Source organism: Peromyscus leucopus, chromosome 1 (assembly GCF_004664715.2).
Source record: "Peromyscus leucopus breed LL Stock chromosome 1, UCI_PerLeu_2.1, whole genome shotgun sequence".
Lineage (NCBI taxonomy): Eukaryota > Metazoa > Chordata > Mammalia > Rodentia > Cricetidae > Peromyscus > Peromyscus leucopus.
Window position 1 is genome coordinate 99,290,229 of NC_051063.1, and position 22,628 is coordinate 99,312,856.

Here is a 22,628-nt window from a genome sequence, read left to right on the forward strand (position 1 = left end):
GGTGGCTGGCAGTGACTCCTTCTGCCTTCCTGTTCTTTCTTTTCTCCTCTCTGTTAGTACCACCTATACTTCCTGCCTAGCCACTGGCCAATCAGTGTTTTATTTATTGACCAATCAGAGCAATTTGACATATAGACCATCCCACAGCAAGGGTCTGAGCATAAATTGTGCAAAGCTATTACTTAAGGCCTATCTGACCTAGGTGGTGTCTCCGTGTGAAATTTACATTAATTCGGGAGACTATTATGTGGTGGTCTGGACTGTTATTTCTGTTAGTCCTTGAATGTGGCTAGGGGAGATATCTGATTCCAGTGCTAAAAGGGGGAAACAGGTGGGTCTGGCAGAATGAAGCTTTTCCTGAGGCTCTTCTCAAAATATCTCAAATATATGTCCAAAGAGTGATCAGTCCACACTGTTAGCAATTCCTAGGGAAAAATCAATTGGGAAAACTACGAAGGCACACATGATATTCATAGAAGAAGACAGCTTAAATATAACAAGCCAAATAGCACTAAATACTCCCTGAGATTTAGCTTCCTCTGATGTAATTCCTTGATCCCTTTAGGTAGTGGCTTTGCCAAAATCAGCTGAGTTCTTATAATATATTCCTGCAGCCGGTAGTAGTGTGCTCTTATGTCCTACTTTTTATATGGAACTTTGGGAAAAGGCCTTCTTAAATGGTTCCTTGTGCTGATAGTGAACAGTCACTGTATAGTAAATATTGCAGTGTGCTGTGTTGTGGCAGAAAGGAGCCAAAGGCAATATTTACAAGTCCCTCTGGTCCCAAATGGAGGAAATACCAAAGATAGCAGGACATTGATCCCACTGGACCTGGATGCAGTTTTTGAGTTGGAAGTAAGGAGTCCTAAGGTAAATAACATGGGAGTGGTCAGCCTAAGACAAGTAGTAAGCCTAAGAAACAAGAAGAGGAACTCATTAAACTCCTAAAGGTCTGCCACAGCAATAAGAGTCATGGTAGTGCTGACTCAGAAAAGGTGAAGGCTGAAGAGATGGCTCAAAGGTTAAGGGAACTTGTTCTTGTAGAGGATGGAAGTTTGGTTCCCAGCACCCATATTGGGTATGACTCTAGCTCCAGGGGATCCCATGCCCTCTTCTAGCCTCCACTGGCACCTGTTCCACATGCACATGCAGACACACACACACACACACACACACACACACACACACACACACACACAATTAAAATACATTTAAATAGAAAAGGAAAAATGGGCACAGGCCACGCCCCAGCTATACCAGCCTGGGATACAGGAGCACCAGAATCATCAATATCAAGAAGGGTAGGACCAGGTAAGGGGGTATTACACTCTCTGCAGACAATGTCCAACCCAGTGGGCTTTCCCAGTGCCAGTGTACTGTGGAAGCAAAATGGAGCAGAGAATACTTGAACATAAAAATCAGTGGTGTTAAGAATTCTGAGCTAACCAAGTATTCAGAATAGACCTTACTGGACCAGAGTGGCTGCTTTAGATGAGAAGAGCCCTCATCAACTGGGAAGAGTGTGTTCTTTTGCCACTGTCCACAGGGGTTAGGACTTCAGAGTGAGGCAAGAAAAGAGTAACTTTTCACACATGCAAATAGTGGTAGAAATTTAGCACTATTCCATTCAAGAAAGGTGCACCCTAGCTTCCCAAGAATCTCTATGAAGAAAACCAAGTACAGGCTAAGCTTCTTAATCATATTTGGTTTGATCTTTTTTAAAAACAAGAATAGAAAAGTTTTCATCAACAGGAATGTGATTCCTAATGAATACAGGGAATGAATGAATCCAAACAGAGGCTGACCTCTGTGACCATACCTTTGATGGCAAAGAGAAGGGGCTGAGAGCTAGAGTTTCGGAAGGCTCCAAAGGTCCAAAGAAGGGCCGAAACCAAAGGTCCCTGGAGGACATTCTAGTCCCAAGGTAACCTGTGTGCATGGATGTAAGGAAGATGTAGGGAAGACAAGAAGCACTCACCCAACTCTGCTTGAACGTTGTGGCCACTCAGGAGCAGCAACTTGCCTTTCGTCAGCAACTGGACAGGCATATTGGAGACACGTTTCTGCCAAACTTTCAGCTGGTTTACTAGTACTACATAGTCCTTGATGGGAGAGCCTCTCAGGTCCTCTAACTTCTGAGGGTCCCAGGCCGTCAGGAACTCATAGATGCCTTCTACCCACTGTTGTTCATTACAGAATTCCTGAACCTCCTGCAGCATGTCCTACAGGCAGATAAGGTATGTAAGGCAGAGGCAGTAGCTATGATGGGGGCTGGCAGCCAGGAGCCCATTCCTCAAACTTCTGTTCTCACCTCCAGGAGTGCCTGTTGTACAGCCAGTGCCTGTTTGATTCTAGCATTGTTGTCCAAGTCCTCCTGTACATGATTGTAATTAGGGGGCAGATACTGACCCCGAAGCCGGTGCCCACGGACCTCCAGGACATCAGTAATTGCATGAGACTTCCAGGGCCACACAAATCCTACATTTGGGCCACAGAAGAGGCGAACAGCATCGCTGGGCTTTCCATGAAACTTGGGCATCAGGAATTCTGCATTTGAGTCCTGGTCTTTATCATCTAGTGGAACACATGATATAATATCATGAGCACTCTCCAGAGCCCCATGCAAACCTTCTCTCTATCCTAAATGCACACCATGCTGCTATTCCTTGCTTATGAGTGAATCTATACACAGTACTGCAAATCCATGGGAGGAGTGGGTCAGCCAGAACTCACATGCTGAGAATAGAGTTTGTCTAGTGTAAGCAGGAAGGAAAATTATTACAACTTACTAAGTGGGTTTCAGAATAATTAGGAGATCTGAAAAGCAAAAATAATGTAGGCTTAATATCTAGAGTCTGGCTGACTGGCAAGTTGTGGTATCATTACCACATCACCAATGTCTGCAGAGTGGATATATATATAGAAAACCTGCCTTTTCTCCAATTTAATTCTGAATTGAAAGCTCAGATGGATTGAATTGGTGGGCCCTATATCACATATGCTGTCTAGCTGCAAGGGGACTGGGAAGTACACTTAGGAGCATCCTAGCCTCTACAGAACAGGGAAAGAGGAGGAATAGATGCATGATTGAAAATGCCAGTTCTTAATATCCAGTTTAAGGAATTATCCTTGGACCTGGCTTCTCCCCATAACATTTTAGGAACTGATTAATTGCCAGAGTCAGTATTTTTGGTAAAAAGGCATGTCAACAGGAACAGCTGAGAGTTCACATCTCAAAACTACAAGCAGGAGGCAGAGAGCACATTGGGAAGTATGGGAGATTTTGAAGCCTCAAAGCCTGCCCCTATGATATACTTCCTTCAACAAGGCCACATCTCCCATTCCTTACCAAACAATTCTATCAACAGAGGAGCAAGTATTCAAGCATATGAGCCTATAGGAACCATTCTCAGTCGACCCACCACACTGATACATGAGGTCTACATCAAACTATATCCAAAATCCAACTAATTCTCTCCACATCTACCATCACTTAACCAACTTCACCCTAGCCAAGTCACCATTGTCTTTCACTGCCGTTACAAAGATAGGCAAGCATAAGAATAGATTAGAAATCTGGACTCTGCTTGGCTTAAACTACACACACTCTCCATTGCTAACATCTGAACTCTCATCCTTCCCTGAGTTGTAGTTGAAGTTTGGATTCCATTTCAAACAATGGAATAAGTTATTCCTTTCAGCAGTCTCTTGATAACTCCCATTTTGTGGTTAATTTCCATTCAAACAGGTTGCAGAATATATCAGGAACCAGAGGCAGGGGGCCAATCCGGCATGAACCAGTTTTGGATTCAGGCACAGTAATGTGTTGTGAGTGAACTTTTAGAGTAAATTCCCTATTTACCATTTATGCCCATGCATAATTGGGCATGCTTAAGATTAAAGTCAGAGGCATCATGGGAAAAGTTACACATAGCATAGTTAGGCTTACATAAGTCAAGTCTGTTGATTAAAACAAAGAATCAACCACACTATACCGTTTAGCAATACTTCTCGTCTTCTTCTCAGACTGCACTCTAGCCCAAGCAGCCCACTGCTCCCTTGCAATGTGTCCTACACGGTCTCTTCAAGTAAAACTCCTCACTGCCTTACTATTTATGTGTGCTTTTTCAGTTCCTTCAATAAGATGCCAAGGACCTGGAAATTCCTGGTCCAGACAGCAACCCTTGGGAACATTACTACAATAATCTTCTAGTCTTTCCCTGCTTTGGCCCTTGCCTACAATGCCTTATACCTGTCCCACATAGAAACAATTACAATGTTAATGCCAGAAGGGATTCTGAGATGATGGTTGTAAAAACCATTTTGAAATCACTCCAAATCCTCACAGGAAAATGACAAAGCAATTAGAAACTCACCTATGTGTAATATTTTAACAACTAGGGAAAAGGCAAAGGTCTCAAAGTACCAGTGAGTGGGCCAAGCCAATCATAGCCTCAAGGTGCTGTGGGATGTCCTGTATGCTGTGAATATATGTTGCTATGACTGACTGATAAATAAAATGCTGATTGGCCAGTAGCCAAGCAGGAAGGATAGTGTAGGTGGGACAAGGAGAGAAGGGAATGCTGGGTGGAAAAGGCTGAGTCAGGAGATGCCAGCCTGCCATCTAGGGAGCAGCATGTAATGGCACACAGGTAAAGCCACGGAACACGTGGTGACATATAGATTAACAAAAATGGGCTGAGTTTAAGTATAAGAGCTAGTCAGTGGTAGGCCTGAGCTAATGGCCAGTTTAATTAATATATTATTTATGTATTAATTTTATTTATATTATTTTATAAGCAGTTGCAGGGTCCATGGGGCTGGACAGGACTGGAGAAAACTCCAGCTACATCAAGGTACCAGTATTTATGAGTATGTAAAACACTAATACTTTTTGTCACTTAATCTAAACTTATTTTTGAAAATATGTGCTCAATGAGTGTGATTTATATGTATTCATCTATATAAAATATAGGCTCCTTTTCCAGAACCTTTTCCTTCTTATGAATGATCCCCTAAAATTAACTTCTATTTTTTTCCATTCATCTTTATGAAAACATACCAGTTGGATAGAGAAATTAAAAGGCATCTAATGCTTTTAATGATTTTTTTCATGATGACATTAGTACCTTGGAGAAAGGGAATGTCAAGATGTATTTCCTTTATGATGGTTAACAAGGTTGAGGATTAAAGCTGGAAAGATGGCTCAGTGGTTAAGAGCACTGGCTGCTCTTTCAGAGTACCCAAGTTCAATTCCCAGCACCCACATGGCAGCTCACAACTGTCTGTAACTCCAGCTCCAGGAGATCTGACACACTCATACATGTAGGTAAAACACCAATGAACGTAAAATAAGAATAAATAATAAATCATTAAATAATATACTTTTTTAAAAGTCGAGGATTAATATCTCAGTATCTTTTTTTAAGGTTTATTTATTTATTATGTATACAGCATGTATGACTGCAGGCCAAAAGAGGGCACCAGATATCATTACAGATGGTTGTGAGTCACCACGTGGTTGCTGGGAATTGAACTCAGGACCTCTGGAAGAGCAGTCAGTGCTCTTAACCTCTGAGCCATCTCTCCAGCCCAATATCTCAATATCGTAATGAATTGTCCTATCAGAAATAACACAGCCACATAACCTAAAGCAGATGTTGAGCAAGCAGAACTTGTCAGACAAGCACACATTAGTTAAACAATCAAATTCAACAGCAAATAAAATGCAAATGTGACATGAGAGAAAACCTGGAATTTGGGGTGAACCAGGGGGCAGACAATGTATCCACATACACACCCACCACCACACACAATTACGTAAGCACATGAAAAAGCAAGCACATGTACATTAGTGAGCACAACTCCCTCTAGACTCTCCCACTTCTCAACAGACATGTACAGTACCCAGGTTAGAGCTGCCCCATTACATACAAGGCCTGACCCGTGCTGAGCCTCTGGTCCACTTCCATGTCCTTTGCACTCTACATGTGCCCCTCCCCTTCATTCAGACTTCCCATCCCCTGTCTCTGTCCCTTTAAGTACCTTCAGAATACAGGGGATCTTTGGAGGTCCTCAGGTCTGTAGACTGCAGTACCTTCATGTTAGGAGGCAGAAAAGGAACCAAAATAGAGAAACAATGAGATTCTAAGTAGGCTGAGAACTTCAGATTCTATAGAGGATAGGACCAGGAATTTCCAGAGCCCACCCCCCTGCCCAATCCAGAAACCTTTAGGGCAGAGGTCTTGATAGACTGCAGGCCTTTATTAAGAGTCTGGATTATAGTTTCAACACAAGGCATAGGAGACAACTGGCCATTGTCATCAAAGACCAGCTGTGATAAGAGAAAAGGGTTTTGTCTTGGGGCCTGTAAAAGAAGCATCAGCAGAGGTTACAGGGCCAGATGAAATGCACCCCTCCCCCCAAGTAGTCTGGTCCTTGACTGACTTCCCACCCTAGCCACCACCTCACTTGCATCGTGTTGGCTACAAAGGAAGTTATTTCATCTTCTAAGATGGAAACAAGGTTCTGACAAATCATGTAGTCGATCAGGCGGGCAAACTTTCCCAGCTTCAGCAACCATGTTTCTGCCAGCTTCAGTTTCTTCTCCAGATGCCTGCACAGCACCCTCTGAAGGTATATGGAGCCCTGGCCTTTCCTGATCCTGTTCCAGTTTTGCACTCTCTCCTGCAGGCCCTGTTGCATTTGGTATGTGTCTTCATGAACCTTTCAGGGTAGAAAGGTGAAACTCATTGGAAACAGAAGGATAGGGAAGTAAAACAGCTACCCACTGGTCCCTGCAAGCAAGGAAGTCTTGGAGTCTGGAACCTAGAACTTAGATTTGCATGTGGAAGGCTCCTTTTTAGTAGAGACTGCTCTATATACTTTTAAATGACTCAAGAAGACACAAAACAGAGGACTTAAATTCAGAGGGAGGGCTCATGTGCTAATGTGATAGGCCAGGCCTACCTATGGAAAGGTCGCAGAATAAGGCAGCTGAGCTTGGTAGCACATACCTGAAATCCCAACATTTGAAATATGTAGGCAAGAACATCAGGAGCTAAAGGTCAACCTGAAATATGATGAGAACATGCCTCAAAACAAACAAATAAATCAACAAACCCTATGATGGAACTCAATTAGAAAAGGTTAGCATAGGGACACAGGGAGTGTCACAAGGCAAAACGTAGACAAAGACTGCATGATTAAAGCCAGCAATGATTGCAAGATTTGGACTCTATCCATTAGGCCTGGGATGATGCAGCCTGTTGAGAAAATGCATTCTATTACAAGATATTTATGGGCACTGACACAGACTTCCAACTGAGGAGAAGTTGGTGTGGAGAGTCTCTTTATGGGTTCTTCTTGGATATAGGAAGATTCTAAACTGACAAAGGCTGAGAGTTTTCAAGTTTCTGCATTTGTCCAGTTGAGGAATCTAAGAGAGATATAGGAAAGCTATGCTTGGCCAGATGGACCCAATGGTCCTTGATGCTCCCCTGTTCCTTGCCAAGCTCCACTGAGCTTGTGATTAGAGTTGACTGGTGTCTGTGCATTGTATTTCTGCTCTCTATGAACTCATCTCAGTGTTCTGCAACTCAGTTGAACCCTAAGAAAACAAGTCCTCAATATTAGGAAAGTGTCATTTCCCATGCTTTAAGTAAAACCCTCAAGGCTTAGTGTTTCCCACTTCATAGCCCTCAGTCTAGTATAGTGGTTCTCAACCTTCCTTATGCTGTGATCCTTTAATACAGTTCCTCATGTTGTGGTGACCCCCAACCATAAAATTATTTTCATTACTACTTCATAATTTTAATTTTGATGCTGTTATAAATCATAATTTAAATATCTGATATGCATGATATCTGACACTCTATTGTAAATATTTAGAGAAAGAATATAATGCCTGGCCAGGCAGCGATGGCACACGCCTTTAATCCCAGCACTCAGGAGGCAGAGCCAGGCAGATCTCTGTGAGTTTGAGGCCAGCCTGGTCTACAGAGAGAGATCCAGGACAGGCATTAAAACTATACTGTAGATGTAACCAACCGTCTTATTAAATAAGAAACACAGAACCAATGTAAAGAAGAAAGCCAAGAGGTCAGAGCTCAGAGCTAAAACCTTACCCTTCCTCCTGCGGTGGTCCTACCTCTCCAAAAGAGACCTACTTCCTGTGTGTTTGTCTTTATATAGTCTTTCTGTTCTGCCTTCTCATTGGTTGTAAACCCAAACATGTGACTGCCTCATCATTGCCTGTAAGTACAGCCCTCCAGGTCTTAAAGGCGTGTGTCTCCAATGCTGGCTGTATCCCTGAACACACAGAGACTTACCGAGCTCTGCCTACCAAGTGCTGGGATTAAAGGCATGCACCACCACTGCCATACTCTTGCTATGGCTCTAATAGCTCTGACCCCCAGGCAACTTTATTTATTAACATACAATTAAAATCACATTTCAGTACAAATAAAATACCACCATACTATACAGAGAAAACCCGTCAAGAAAAAAATATATAATTTCTTCCATTGAAGTGTCCCCTTGGTTGATAATCACCATAAAACTATACAAATGACAATAATAATTATGATTAGAAAATATAATCAGTATACTGTTTTAAAATACCAGCACTAGGCACAAGAACTTGGAAGTTATAATTGTTTTACCTCTTAAACATAAGTCAACATCCATTCCTAATAAAAACCTTTAGCAAATGGGTAAGGGAGAGCCACAAGACACCCACAATTAACATTTTTTCTTTAACATTTCAAAACTATGGTAGCTCTTCATGATGCTGTATTTTAATGCATTTATAAATGGAATGCATTTATTTAGCACCAATTAAAAGCTTGGTTTGAACAGTTCAGTGACCAGCTGTGAGGATTACTGAGTTCACATCTCCCACCCTTGCCTCTTGAAGGTAACTGCCAGCCAGGAAATGTTTCATTCTGTTCCATGAAACAGCAGAGAAAATGGCTCTATGTGTCTAATGCTTGTCTTTTTGTTTCTTAAATGATGTTTAGTTTTCTTTAGAATATTTATCTTAGGATACATAAATCTCAGGGTTCAATCCTCAGAACCAGGAAGAAAAAAGGAAAAGAAACCCTTGGCTATCTCAAAACAATAAAAATCCTGCCTCATATTCTAAAAGATTCCTTTTTCACTCCTTTACAACGATATCTTTTACCCACAGTGAATGTCATTGGAGCAATAATTAGAAAACAATGGCCTAGTGAAAAATCTAGTAAGATGTGTTCAAGACATCTAACTCACAGAAACTTGGGTAAGAGAAAGTAACAAATGCAAATCATGAAGAGATCCATGTTCATGATTAGGAAACTGTTAAGATAGCAGTAATAAAAGTGCAAGGCTGGGCAGGGTGGTACACACCATTAATTTCAGCACTTGGGAGGCAGAGGCAGGTGGATCTTTGGGTGTCTGGGGCCAGCCTCGTCTACATATTGGATTCCTGAACAGCCAGCGCTACATAGACCCTATCTTTAAAACAAACAAACAAACAAACAAACAAACAAAAAACAGAAAAACAAGTGTAATAAGTCAATTATTTTGTAGAAAATAGCTAGCTAATTCAAACCTGATATGGAAATTCAAAGAAGCAAAATAGCCTAGGCATTCTTTAAGATCAGAAAAGGTGTAGGATTTGCAACACCAGATATAAAGCCTCTTCAGAAAGCTGTAATAATGAAGTCAGTGCAACCCTGAAAAAATATCGATAGGCTAATGAATGGTACAGATTTTAGAGACAGACTCCTACAGAAAAAAATGGTATTAAGGACTAGGGAGATGGATCAGTAAAGTGACTGCCTCACAAGCATCAGGAGTTGAGTTCAGATCTCAGCACCCAAGTTAAGCAGTTGGAATGTAAGCCAGGAGGTGATGGAACATTCCTTTAATCCCAGCACTAGGCCAGTATGGTCTACAGAGTGAGTTCCAGGACAACCAGGGCTACACAGAGAAACCCTGTCTCAAAAAAAAGGAAAGAAGTTGGAATGTAACTCTCATTCAGGGGCTGGGAAAAGGTGGATCCCTGGAGCTCACTGGTAAGCAAATCTAGACCACTGATAAGTGTCAGGTTCAGTGAGAGACCATGTCTCAAAAACTGATAAGGTAGAGTATGATTGAGGACCACACCTGACATCTACCTTTGGCCTACACACATATCCATATAAACATACAAACAAATACATACCCCTACACAAATACACCAGAAAGAAAGAAAGAAAGAAAGAAAGAAAGAAAGAAAAAGAAAGAAAGAAAAAAAGAAAAGAAGAAAAGAAAAGATCAATAATATTAAATGAAGAAAAGAAGTTTTTTTGGGTTTGTTGTTTTGTTTTGTTTTGATTTTTGATTTTTTTGAGACAGGGTCTTTCTGTGTAGCCCTTGCTGTCCTGGAACTTGCTTTGTAGACCAGTCTAGCCTTGAACTCACAGAGATCTGCCTGACTCTGCCTCCCAAGTGCTGGGATTAAAAGCATGTGCCACCACTGCCTGGCTGAAAAAGAGTCTTAATTAATTCAAAGGAAAAATAATTTTGACTCTTACCTCACCTCACATATAAAAAAATTGAGCCTAGTGTGAAAAAAAAAGAAAAAATTGAAACAGACTATAAACCTAAATCTAAAGAAGAAGTAATAAAATGACTGTAGAAAAACATAAGAGACTATCTGTGTGACTTGAAATAAGTGCAGATATTTTAAATAAGGACTCAAAAGACTTGATTGTTGTGGAATATTACTTTAACTAGGCAAATATGTGTTATGTTTGTTTATGCTGCATTTGTTCAATTATGAAAAGAATTGTTGCATTTGTTTCACCTTGCCTGCCTAAGGCATCTGATTGGTCTAATAAAAAAGCTGAACAGCCAATAGCTAGGCAGGAGAGGGATAGGTGGGACTGGCAGGCAGGGAGAATAAATAGGAGGAGGAATCTAGACTTGAGAGAAAAAAAAGAGAAGAAGGAATAAAGAGAACAAGGGAGGGAGAAAGGAACACTCCCGGGGCCAGAAGCCAGGCAGTCATTAGCCAGTCATGGAGACAGTAGGAAAGTAAGATGTACAGAAAGAAAGAAAGGTGAAAAGCCCCAAGGCAAAATGTAGATGAAGAGAAACAGATTAAGTTATAAGAGCCAGCAAGAAATGGGCCTAACCTAAGGTCAAGTATTCATAACTAATAAGAAGTTTCCACATCATGATTTGGGAGCTGGTTGGTGACCAAAAAGAAAAAGCTTGCTACACTTGATAGCACTGAGAAAACTTTAAGAAAATTAAAATAACGGGCTGGGGAGAAGGCTCAGCAATCAAAAGATGACTGCTCTTCCATAGAACCAAGATTCAATTCTCAGCACCTAGATGATGGTTCGCAACCAACTGTAACTCCAGTTCCAGGGACTCCCATGTCCACTTCTGGCCTCTGTGGGCACCAAGCACACATATTGTGCACAGATACACATATGAGGAAAAGCTCCCATACATGTAAAAAAAAAATTAAAAATTAAAATAATTTGTTTACCAAAAGACACAATTAAAACATGAAAAGGTAAGCTACAAACTTGTTGTCATACAATTGATACAGAATTTACATTTACAATGTATATCTAACCCTGTGAGAGTAGGAAAACATTATTCTTAAACATACCAGTGAACACAGCACTTCTGAATCTAGACATGTAGAAGTTTTCTCATATGCACCAAATACTTCTTCAGCAAACTCCAAGTGTATATCCCATACTTAACTCTAACACTATCTGGAAACAGCCTTGGGTCCCTCTGATTAAAGCCACAGCCCACAAGACTGTCTTCTACTTCAGATGGCAATCACAGGGGGTGGTCTTAGTCTAATTGTGTTGCTTTAACAGATTACTTGGAACTAGGTAATTTATAAAGAACAGAAATTTATTTTCTCACAGTTGTGGGGGCCGAGAAAAGGCTTCTTTTCACATCCTCCAGATAAGAGGAAAACTGTGTTAAGAGGGAAGGTAAAAAAGCAAAGAAGGGGAGGTGGCAGAGGCAGAGCCCTCATGGTCCTATCACCTACCAAAGGTTCCATCTCCTATTATTGCCACAATGGCACCTAGTTTAAACACCAAACAAAAGCATAGTAACAGATAACAGACAAGAGGCAAGAAAGAACCTGACAAGACATCCCAGAACACTAGATGGGGATGTGGACTCAGATACAAAGTAGTCATAATTAGGGTAAATTCCATCACTGAGTGCTTCGACTAGCCATGGAGGCCTGCCACGGGTTCAAAGATAATCCCAGATGCATGAAAGGTTAGGATTCTAGTTCTTAATTTTCTTAATGCCCCAACTCCTTTGTGTTAGCACAAACACCTGACAAAACAGACCTTCCTTTTCCTCCCTGCCTCTAGGCTAGAAACAACCCTCAGGAAACATTAGAGTCCCAGCCTTTGCTCAGTTGGTCTTGATCTATCTATACCAGAATAGAAACTATTGTCGCTGAGCAGAAAAATGTGTCTAGTCCAACAGCAGGATCCAAGTCACACAGGGGTCCCAGAAATAACCAAGAGAAGGCTGAAACTCTGGACAGCTCTGATTGGAGAAAAGGCTCACAATAAAGCAGAGCCTCTTACCAGTTGAAGAATGGATGTACAGAGATTCAGAAAGCGACAGAACGTTCGCAGAGCCTTGTGGTTCTCTTTGGCTATTGTCTTCTGCAGGTCCTGAAGCTCATAGCACTTATCTGGCTCCTTGGGTAGCCAAGACACAGACTGAAACTCCCGAAGAAGCCTAGAATCAAGAAATAAGCTAGTTAGAGCTGGTATCCCAGCCATTCCTCTCTCAACACCTTTGAACTCTTCCCAACTCAGTTCAACCCAGACTAAGCAAATGTTTACAAAGACTGTAATATTCCCAGTGACCAATGACAGTTGCCAGGTGGGAAATTATTTGGAAAAGCCTCACAGAATGCACAGATGCTTATACCTAGTGACCTTTCTTCCAAGAGAGGCTCAGATAAATCCTAAGATGTAAAAAGACAAGAGACTTCATCCTGGGAATAAAGAAAATTAAGGTCCTAAAAAGTCAAGGTTGACAGGCATATTTTAGGATCCAAGGTGATTAAACCACAGCATCTCTAGAGTTGACTGCCACTGAGGAAGCTGCTCCTATTCTCTACCCTCCCTGTTTCCCCACAACTCCATCCATAGCTCTTGAGATTACTTGAAAAATATGAGCAACCCCCCAATAAGTAGTCAAGATGATTAAGATGATGAATATATGCTATCTATTCTGTACCTGCTAAAGGGCATTGGATATATAGTACTTTTTATCCACAATCTCATTTACTTCTCATTATTTGCACTGTGTAGCTGAAATCTTTACAGGAGTTTGCAGACCATTGACTTGAGGCTCAAAGAGTAGACTCCTTGCTAGTCTCCTAGCTAGGATCTAGATTCAGACCTATAAATCCTCCAAACCCTTATGATTTACACCATCACCAGGCATGAGAACACACACCTATAATCCTAGCTATTGGGCAGTTGAGGCAAGAAGATCAGAAGTTCAAAGCTAGCCTTGGCCTATGTAGCAAATTAGAGGCAAGCCTGTGGTATATGAGATCTTGTCTTTTTAAACAACCAGAAAAACAAAACAGCTTTTTTTTTTTTTAAAAAAAAAAAGACATTATGATGACTAAGGAAGTCTAGAGGACAGCAACAGCCTAAAGTAGAGGTTGCAAACTGATAACCATTGTATCAAATTCAGACTAAAAGTTTCCACTGTGCACTGCTAAGAACTGACCCTTAGAGTGTTTTAATTAAAATTTGAGCCCAACAGCTAAAATTTTAAATTTTGGTAGAGTTGGCATGATGGTTCAGCAGTCAAGGCATTTGCTACCAAGTCTGATTTGCTACCAAGTCTGATGACCTAACTTCAGTCTCAGGGTCCCATATGGTGGAAGGAAGAACTGACTCCTTCAAGTTGTTCTCTGACCTACACACACATGCACACACACACACACACACACACACACACACACACACACACACACAGTCCGCACATGCACATATACAAATAACTAAAATACTACATTTAATTTTTAAAACTTAAATTTGACCATGAAATGTAGATTTCCAGGAAATCCTACAAAACAAGGTCAGCTGATCATAGTGGACCTATACTCCAAAACGTCAGTTAGTTAAACTGAGCAGTCACTGTCCTTTTCAGATGCAATCTTCAGGGTGCAGCACCATGATCTCTAATGTCTTGCACTTAATCATTGTATTCTTTCAGTATCTTCAATTATGATCCCTGAGCATTTGAGTTTACAACTCCTCTCATAGACTATACAGGAAGCATCATGAAGGAAAGGCAAGGAGGCAATAAAAACAGGAATAACTAACTTTCAAAAAAAATGTGGGTGTGTTGGAGAGAATAATGGACAGGATTAAAGAATTTTTGGGTTCAAATGCCCAAGTTTGAGCCACGGGTTTGGTACTTAGTTGTGTTGTACTTCCGATAAGTTGGTATAGAAGAACATGTAATTACATGGAGAGATATATTCAGAATACTGGTTATATAACAACATGTAACATATGATCATATTTTGTACATGATAGAAGAAATGACTAGAAAAATAAAATATAATACTCTTAATGGTTATTTATGAATGATAATATTAGAGAGTTTTTTCTTTGTGCTTTTCTTGTATCTTAAAATTTTATAAATGGACATGGTATTGCCTTTTGTCCAAATAATTTTTTGTGGTTATTGACACAAAATGTTGAAGGTTAGAGATGTAGCTCAGTGGTAGAGCACTTGCCTAGTATTCAGTTCCTAGCACTGTAACATACACATATATACACACCAAAAATTAAAACCAAACCCCAAAACAGCAACAACAACAAATCAGTAGGGCCTGTTATGCAGCACACATCAACCTCAAACTCTTGGTCCTCGTGACTCAGCCTCTGGGACTACAAGCATGCCCCACCATAGCCAGTATGTAAAATTTAAAAATCCACGGCAGTTGTGTTTGTAATACTTCACCTGCTAATATGGAGCATCCCAGCTCCAAAGTGAGGAACAACCAAGAGCAGATGACCCTTGAGGAAAGTCTGGATTCGATGCAGCCCGTAAAGCCTCACATTCTTCTTCCAACTACAGGTTAGAGGTAAGTGACAATGAGCTCTCATATTTCTCTCATCCATATCTCCACTCAAGCCCAACCCTGTCATTGCCTACCAGGTCAAAGCCTTTCGTAAGAGGCAGTTCTTAAAGAATGGGATACGCTGGAGTTCGTGCCAGACAGTCGAGTTGCGATGCCAAGTACCCAGTGTCATTGTTTCACTGCCCTCCACAGGATGGACATGCAGGATCCCAAAGGGGGAAAAGATGTAGTGTTCGGGGTTCACCTTGCTTGGTGGCACCACTATCAGGTTGTAAGGCCTATTTTTAATTAAACAACAACAAAAACCACCTCTGATTAGTGAGAATTGAAGAACTTGTGCATCTCTCCTGGGGAGACCATAGAAGGATAGGGGAGAGAAAAAGGAGTTAGGGAGGCAGAAAAAAAAAAGTAGAAAAGGGGGAAAGACAGCAGAATCATATTCAAACTAGAATGATTGAATAAATATTAAGAAGAAATTTAAGCCAAAGATAGATGAAAAGAAAGAAAAGGGCATCTAGCCTGTTAGCCTGTTCCAAGTTCTTATCTTCAGATACAGAACATCTCATAAAATTTAGGACATCATCATGTGTAAGCTACAGTATTATTTTATGAAAAGCTGCGATTAAAAATCCTTCCACTGAGCCAGGCGGTGGTGGCGCATGCCTTTAATCCCAGCACCCGGGAGGCAGAGCCAGGAGGATCTCTGTGAGTTCGAGGCCAGCCTGGGCTACCAAGTGAGCTCCAGGAAAGGCGCAAAGCTACACAGAGAAACTCTGTCTCGAAAAACCAAAAAAAAAAAGAAAAGAAAAGAAAAGAAAAAGAAAAAGAAAAATCCTTCCACTGTGATACTTCAAGTTTTAGGATACACTGACATTTTGGAGATGTTGAAATCTGTGTATGGTGGGGATGAGGTATTTTAATAGTGGCTATCATAGCCTATGAAGGATGTGAGTGAGGGAAGAATAGAAAGAGGAACTTAGGGCTGGGGTGTGGCTCAGTGGTAGAGCATTCACCTAGCATTTGTGAGTTCCCGAGTTCCATTTAAGAACAGAAGGGGAAAAATGGATCTAATAGGAGAAAGTGAATGGATGCAACTGGTGTGGAACCAGGCTTATTTTTATAGTCTCACAGGTTAAAAAAAAAAAAAAAGACAAAGAGGTGCAAGTCCAGGGAAAGAAGATTTTAGTTTGAAAAACAGGATGCTTTTGGAAGATCAATGTTTCCCTAACATTGAGTTTTCAACCCATGATTCTTGCACTGTAGTTAGATAAGGTCAGCATTAAATGTGCTTCTGAGGCTATAAATAAATGCTTTCCTCCTTTCAAAAAAAGAATAAAGAGCAAAAGTAAGAAAGGCACAATTCAGACAAGAGGTTGTGAACTTGAAGTAGAGAAAAAGGAGCTGGAGAGTGCAGAGGAGGAGGCTGAGAGGGTCAGAAGGCTGGAAACTGTGAAGCCAAAGAGGGGGATGAGCATAGAGCAAAAGAATAGCAGGTAAGACGGGCAGGAGTGGGTGGGTGGCTCTTAAAGTACCGATCAGGAACCACATTGAGATAGAGGAAGTGGATCTTCTTCTGGTACCAGTCTGTCCTCAGAAGTGATTTCACCTGACGTCTCAGGAGGGAAGCCTTAGAACTTTTCTTCCTGAAGGCCTTCTCCTCAGGAGCTTCGGAGGCAAGCAGAGACCTGCATGACAAAATAAACCAGGGAGAAAAGGCAGAGCAAAAAGGTCAGTGCCTAGAAGTGGGCTCTGCTACCACTGGCCACGGAAAGCAGGAGCTAGATCAAGTGGACAAGGGGACACAGGTGGCACTGTCTAGTTTATACTCAAAGATGTCACATAGTGAGCAAATACAGCCCATCATGCATGTTGGTCAACTATAGTCAACTACAGCCAGGGCATCAGAAAAACTCTTTTTCTGATAAATGATTCTACTACACTGGCTGTGATTACTGCAGTCAGTGTTACATAATACTGTATACAATTCTAGGAAGACACTGTTTTCCCAGCTTATTACCCTGTAAATCCTCTGTCCTAGAATTCTTATCAGCAATATGCTTTGATATTGGACTAAATCATCTTAACTGCTCTATCTGTGATCAGAAGAGGATATCAAGTTCAAGGCCTGCCTGGCTATAGTGAGTTCAAGGCCAGTATAGGCAACTTAGTAAAACATTATCTCAAAATAAAAAGTACAAATAGGACTAAAAATGTGGTTCAGTGGTATAGCAATTGCCTAGCGCATGAAGACTCAGGATTGATCCCTAGCATGACAAAAAAATAAAAGCATATTTCCTTAGTAGTGACGTTGCATATCACAAGACCAGAAATATTGTCTCCTGAACAGATCCATAGTGTCCAGTCTAAATTCTGGGCTCATTCCATTTTGATGTTGTATACAAACAACTACTGTTCCCAGCCCCTCGACCTACTGTACCTAACCGTATGCTTAACCCTGCCTAGCCTCAGTCTCATCACATTCTTCCTTCTTTGCCTGCATAATCTGAGCTTCTTGACTCTGAATTAACTCCCTTTGTTTCATTTGCCTTGTCATTTTGTCTCCCCAGTTTGAAGGACACTGTGCCCTTTATTTCCTGCAAGGTTACTTTCTCATGTGTTTGCTAGATCCCTTGCTATTCTCTATTAAATTTCCTCTTCTTACCATAACCCGTTGATTCCTTTAGTCTACAAATACTGATGGAGTACCTACTTCTCAGACACTGTGTCTTAAGAGCTGTAAGCATCCCTCTACTTTAACAAGAGTCCCATCCAGATGCCAGAATTACTTCAAACTCTGGTCCTAGTGTCTTTATCTCTTTCAAGCCAATCTTGATGAATAGTAAATGGTATTTCCACTTGTCTCCCATTCAGTCCCAAGTGCACTATCATCTGGTTTCCTCATCACAAAATCTGGGCAGTGTTTCGTACTACCAACTGCTGCCTCACTGACAAATTTTCACCTCCTAACCCCACTTTACTAATCTAATCTCTACCCAAATCCTCTACTCCTGCTGTATCTCCCTGTGTGTCTTTCCCAACTCCGTCTCAGCAAGAAAGTACACAGACAATAGCCAGTAGCCTTTTGTTTTATATTACTTACTACAATTTGTTAATTATATCTTACTTGTCCTAATGTATCCCTCACCAAACTGTAAGACTCCAAAGAACTGAATCTGTCTGATTAATTTCTTCCATCCCCAGCATCTAGATACATCCAAGTATCTAATAATAGCCATTAAATGAATCAGGGCCTAAGAGGACAGTTCTAGAGAACAGTAAAATAAATTATATTAGCTAGACCTCAGAGATTGACTGCCAGGATTCCTTCTTGATCTATCAGCCAATGACCATTTCTATTAAGGTCTCCCAAGAGAGAAAAGTTAGACTTGGGGCCACTCTGAAGAAGAAAAGCTATGCTGGAATGATTGAAGATGTAAATTGCTGACATTGGCCACCTTTTTTCACAGCTCCAGGAACCTGCCCACTTGTCTGCCATTAGGGATCTGAGACTTCATGAAAGGTCATAAATTGATCCAGCCATAAATTTAAAAGCAAAATCTGAGGAAGTCATGCTTGATTAAAGGCAAAACTAGGTTTTTTTTTTTTTTTCCTGGACAGTGAATGTATCATAGACAAGTTACAAAATATCAAGAAAATCAGACCTAGAGAGAAGTTCCCAGACTAAAGTCAAAGAACTCCCATAAAAGGGTCTTTTAAGCATTCTGAAGTCCTAGAATTTTGGAAGCCAGACTGGGAACTGGAAGGAATGCATTATTACTCAAAGGGCCAGTCCATCCTGTCAGAGCAGGAAGATGACTCAGAGTCAGTGCTCTGCCTTAGGTCTGAAATATTTCACATAAACCTGTGGGAGAAGATTACTCAGACAAGTACTCCCTAGGAGTAACCAAGGACCCTATCTATATCTAGCACCCAGGACCACCACAAGATAACCCCCAAAGTGTGGTTCAGTGATTATAAATGACAGAGAAAATGAACCCCAAGGAAGCTTCTGGAACCACAGAAGACTGGAAACTGCAAGGTTAAATTCTGGCTTCCTATTGGCTGACTCTTGATTTCAGTATTTCCCCATGGATTAGCATTCATACAATGGCTTTGTTTTGCAAGTGAAAAGGAAGGAGGAGGCTGAACTCCAGGAATCCATTCAAATGGGGGTGGGCAGGGGGACACGGATGGACTACATGTTGAGATTATGATGGGAAGATGTGTAGAGATGTGTCTGGCCACACTTGTGGAAGCCCATGAACTGTAGACTACTGGCTGTGGAGCCCCCATGGGACTGGACTAGACCTTCCGGATACAGGAGATGGTTGTTTGGTTTGAACTGTTTGGGGGGCACCCAGGCAGGGGGATCCATCCCTGGTGCATGGACAGGCTTGTGGGAATCCAGTGCCTGTGGTGTGATGCCTTACTGCAGCCTTGGTGCAGTGAGTAGGAAGGGGCTTGGACCTGCCTAGGCTCAGTGTGCCGGGCTCTGCTGACTCCCCATGGGAGACCTTGATTTGGGAGATGTGGGGATGTGGGGTGGCTTGGGAGAGAGAGTTGGGGGGTGGGAGGAAGTGGGATCTGTGGGTGGTATGTAGAGTGAGTAGAAAATTTCTTAATAAAGAAAAATGAAAAAAGAAAAAGATAAGGAAGAAGGGTGCAGCCTAGTCGAGTTCAGTTTAGAGTTGGGCTAATACTGAAGAACCATAGGAGGGGACTCAAGGAGCCAGTGGCCCCGCAGGCCCCTGAAACGAATTTCTTTTTTCTCCTCTCCTCAAAGCCCTGGACCAGGCCACTCACTTTCTCCCAGCAGACTCCTCTTGTTTGTGGTCAGCATCGCTGCTTTCATACTGTACAGGGATGTCGGTCGCCAATGCCAAGGGCAGGAGACTAAGGCTATCCAGCCACTGGGACTCTTCTAGGGCCACCTCAGCACCAACAATGCCCAAGCAGCGCTGCAGCTCAGGCAGTGTCAATGGACGTAGCCACGTGCCCAGTTCCTTTTTTTGTTTCTCACCCCACCGAGCCTTCACAAAAGGGCATACTGGATATGGAGGCCCTCTGTGAGACCTCTTCATCCAGGGATGGCAGTCAACATGGGAGGAACTAGATAGTAAAGAGCTGTCTGGGGGAAAGGCCTTGTCTATGGCATCTAGCAGGTCCAGGCGGAGTTCGGATTGGACCTTGGGTGCCCAGCAGTACAGCTGCTCTAGTAAGGGTAGCAAATCGAGTTGACCAGTTAGCATCTCACGATATGGAGACAACAGGCCCAGTACTGCATGCAGATAGCGCCAAGCTTCACTGCTGCCATCCTGCAGCACAGCTGACAACAGAGACCGCAGCTCAGACAGCAGCAGCTCCAGCGATGTCCGCTGCTCTGATTCAACCACTGCCTTAAGGCGCTCCTGCTTCTTCAGACAGTCCCAGGTATGTTCTTGGCTGTTGCAGCTACACTCAGTGAGCCCAGACTCAAGGGTATCAAATGATAGCTTATCGGGAGATGAAGGTACATTCCTCTCTTCCAGAGTAAAGCGGAGGCAGGTATTCAACTGCTGTCGAACTGATCTCGCCCACAGCTCAGGGGCCAAATGCCAGTTCCAGACTTTTGGCTGCTGCATCTCACCTGTGCAAACGGGCAGGGTAGGGGTGGGAAATAGTTTCAGGCTCTGGGCTAGGACAGCAAGATGGACAGAGCTGCAGGGCACAGGCCGACCAGCAGAGGGCCTTTCCTAAGCCCCTCGCTGGCTGTCAAGGACTGGTACAGGTACTAGGAGGAGGCAACCCTCCCTGCCGAAAGCTCCTTCCCACCTCCAATGCCCTGTCTCACCTGGCCTGCAGGATGTAGAAGGCATGGGAAGGGAAGGGGTACAGGTGTGAGGATGCGGTTTCATTGCGGAGCTCTCGCTGTAGTGAATGAACTTAGACTCAGTCCCTGTCACTTAACGCGGAGACCGACACACACTAGCAAACTCTCTGGAAAACTGCATTCACAGCAGGAAACCTTCAGAGTGGCGGCTGGCAATTGCCTTGAAAAGGAGACACAAAGGGGTCGTCACTCAGAGGCGGCAAAACTGTCACCTGAAGTCTTCTCCACAGACTGAGAAGCTGCTGAGCGGAAAGCCAACTGCTGAGTGCGGTTGCAGGTGAGGACACCTAGAGGAAAGAAGAGGCAGAAAGGGGAGGCTCCGGGCTTGCCAGTGGTAGGGGCCTCCCGAGGAGCAGGGAGACCTGAGCAATCAGCGCAGCACATCCAGATGCCCACTCAGCCACACCACCTGCTCCCAGCAGTTAGAACCGTTACAGAATCCTGGAGGCCCAAGCTTCAGCCGGAGCCAGAAGGAGGGGGGCCAGCATGCAATGTGGGAGGGGCTTGGGGCGGGCCCCGAGAGCCCAGGTTAAACCAGCAGGCCACCTCTAACCCTATCCAAAGAGAAACTGGGCGGGGGAATGAATGGCAAGATTGATTTGGGGCACTAATAGCATTTAGGGCGTCTAGAGCAGATGTAATCCATGTACCCGCTTGTCCGCTCACTGATTTTCCCCTCCCCTCCCTGGACAGTATATCCATCTGTCTCACCTCACCTTCCACAAAGAAGCCCACATAAGACAAAAATCTTTTATCCCTCTCAACAATCTACACATCAAGTTGGGGATGAAAATCTGGGAGTGGTTTAATTATTAAAAACCAGAAACCCTGTCCTACCTCTTTGTGATAGAGGTATGACTCCAAGATTTTGCCCTAACCAGTGGAAATTTGATATGCCAGAACTATGATGGGGAAGATGGTAAAAACTGCAGGGCTTGGGGTGGAGGGGAGTGGGGAGTCAGGCATCTGATTTCGGGTATTTCAAGTTTTAAGTCTGAGATACTTACCAGATATCCATGGGCAGGAGGCATAGCTCAGTGGTCGAGCACTTGCCCCACCTGGTCAAAGCCCTGGGTTCAGTCTCCAGAGTCTTGAAAGGGAAGCTGGCCTTGACCTTATGATTCCTCTGCCCTCAGTCTCCTAAGTGAAAGGATTATGCTTATGTACCATGTCCAATTAGAAGTTTAGTGTTTGTTCTCACATTATATTCAAGTATAAGAATTCCTAGGGCTATGACCGGAGTGTTCTGCTTCCCCAAAGGTTATGGAAATAGTCTTTGCCTTCAGGGTCGAAAGAGTTCACCCCTGCATCTGTTAAGGCCCATTCCAACTAGTGAGATGAGAGAGAGAGAGAAAGAGAGAGAGAGAGAGAGAGAGAGAGAGAGAGAGAGAGAGAGAGAGAGAGAGAGAGAGAGAGAAGCACACCTCTTTTTAATAAGGACACAGCCTAGCAGCTACATATGTCATTCATTTGCTTGGCCAGACCTGGGTAAAGGCAAAGCTTCCACGTCTTTCTTTTCAGTGGTTGTGGTGGTTTGAATGAAAATAGCCCCTACAGGCTCATATATCTGAACGTTTGCTCACTTGCTGGAGCTGTTTGGAAAGAATTAGGAGG

At 42.7% G+C, this 22,628-nt stretch overlaps 1 protein-coding gene across 1 annotated transcript in view; it reads right to left on the reverse strand.

Annotated features, from left to right (window-relative positions):
• Positions 1-21,463, reverse strand: part of Dnhd1 (dynein heavy chain domain 1) — a 75,801-nt gene extending 54,338 nt beyond the window's left edge. Inside the window, 11 exon segments of the mRNA XM_037211850.1 lie at positions 1,979-2,222; positions 2,312-2,574; positions 6,046-6,097; positions 6,230-6,367; positions 6,472-6,726; positions 12,609-12,765; positions 15,025-15,135; positions 15,220-15,423; positions 16,678-16,830; positions 19,949-20,771; positions 20,976-21,463. Of these exon segments, the coding sequence (XP_037067745.1) occupies positions 1,979-2,222; positions 2,312-2,574; positions 6,046-6,097; positions 6,230-6,367; positions 6,472-6,726; positions 12,609-12,765; positions 15,025-15,135; positions 15,220-15,423; positions 16,678-16,830; positions 19,949-20,771; positions 20,976-21,039 (2,464 nt within the window). The 5' untranslated portion in view covers positions 21,040-21,463.
• Between the last annotated feature and the right edge of the window lie 1,165 nt (positions 21,464-22,628).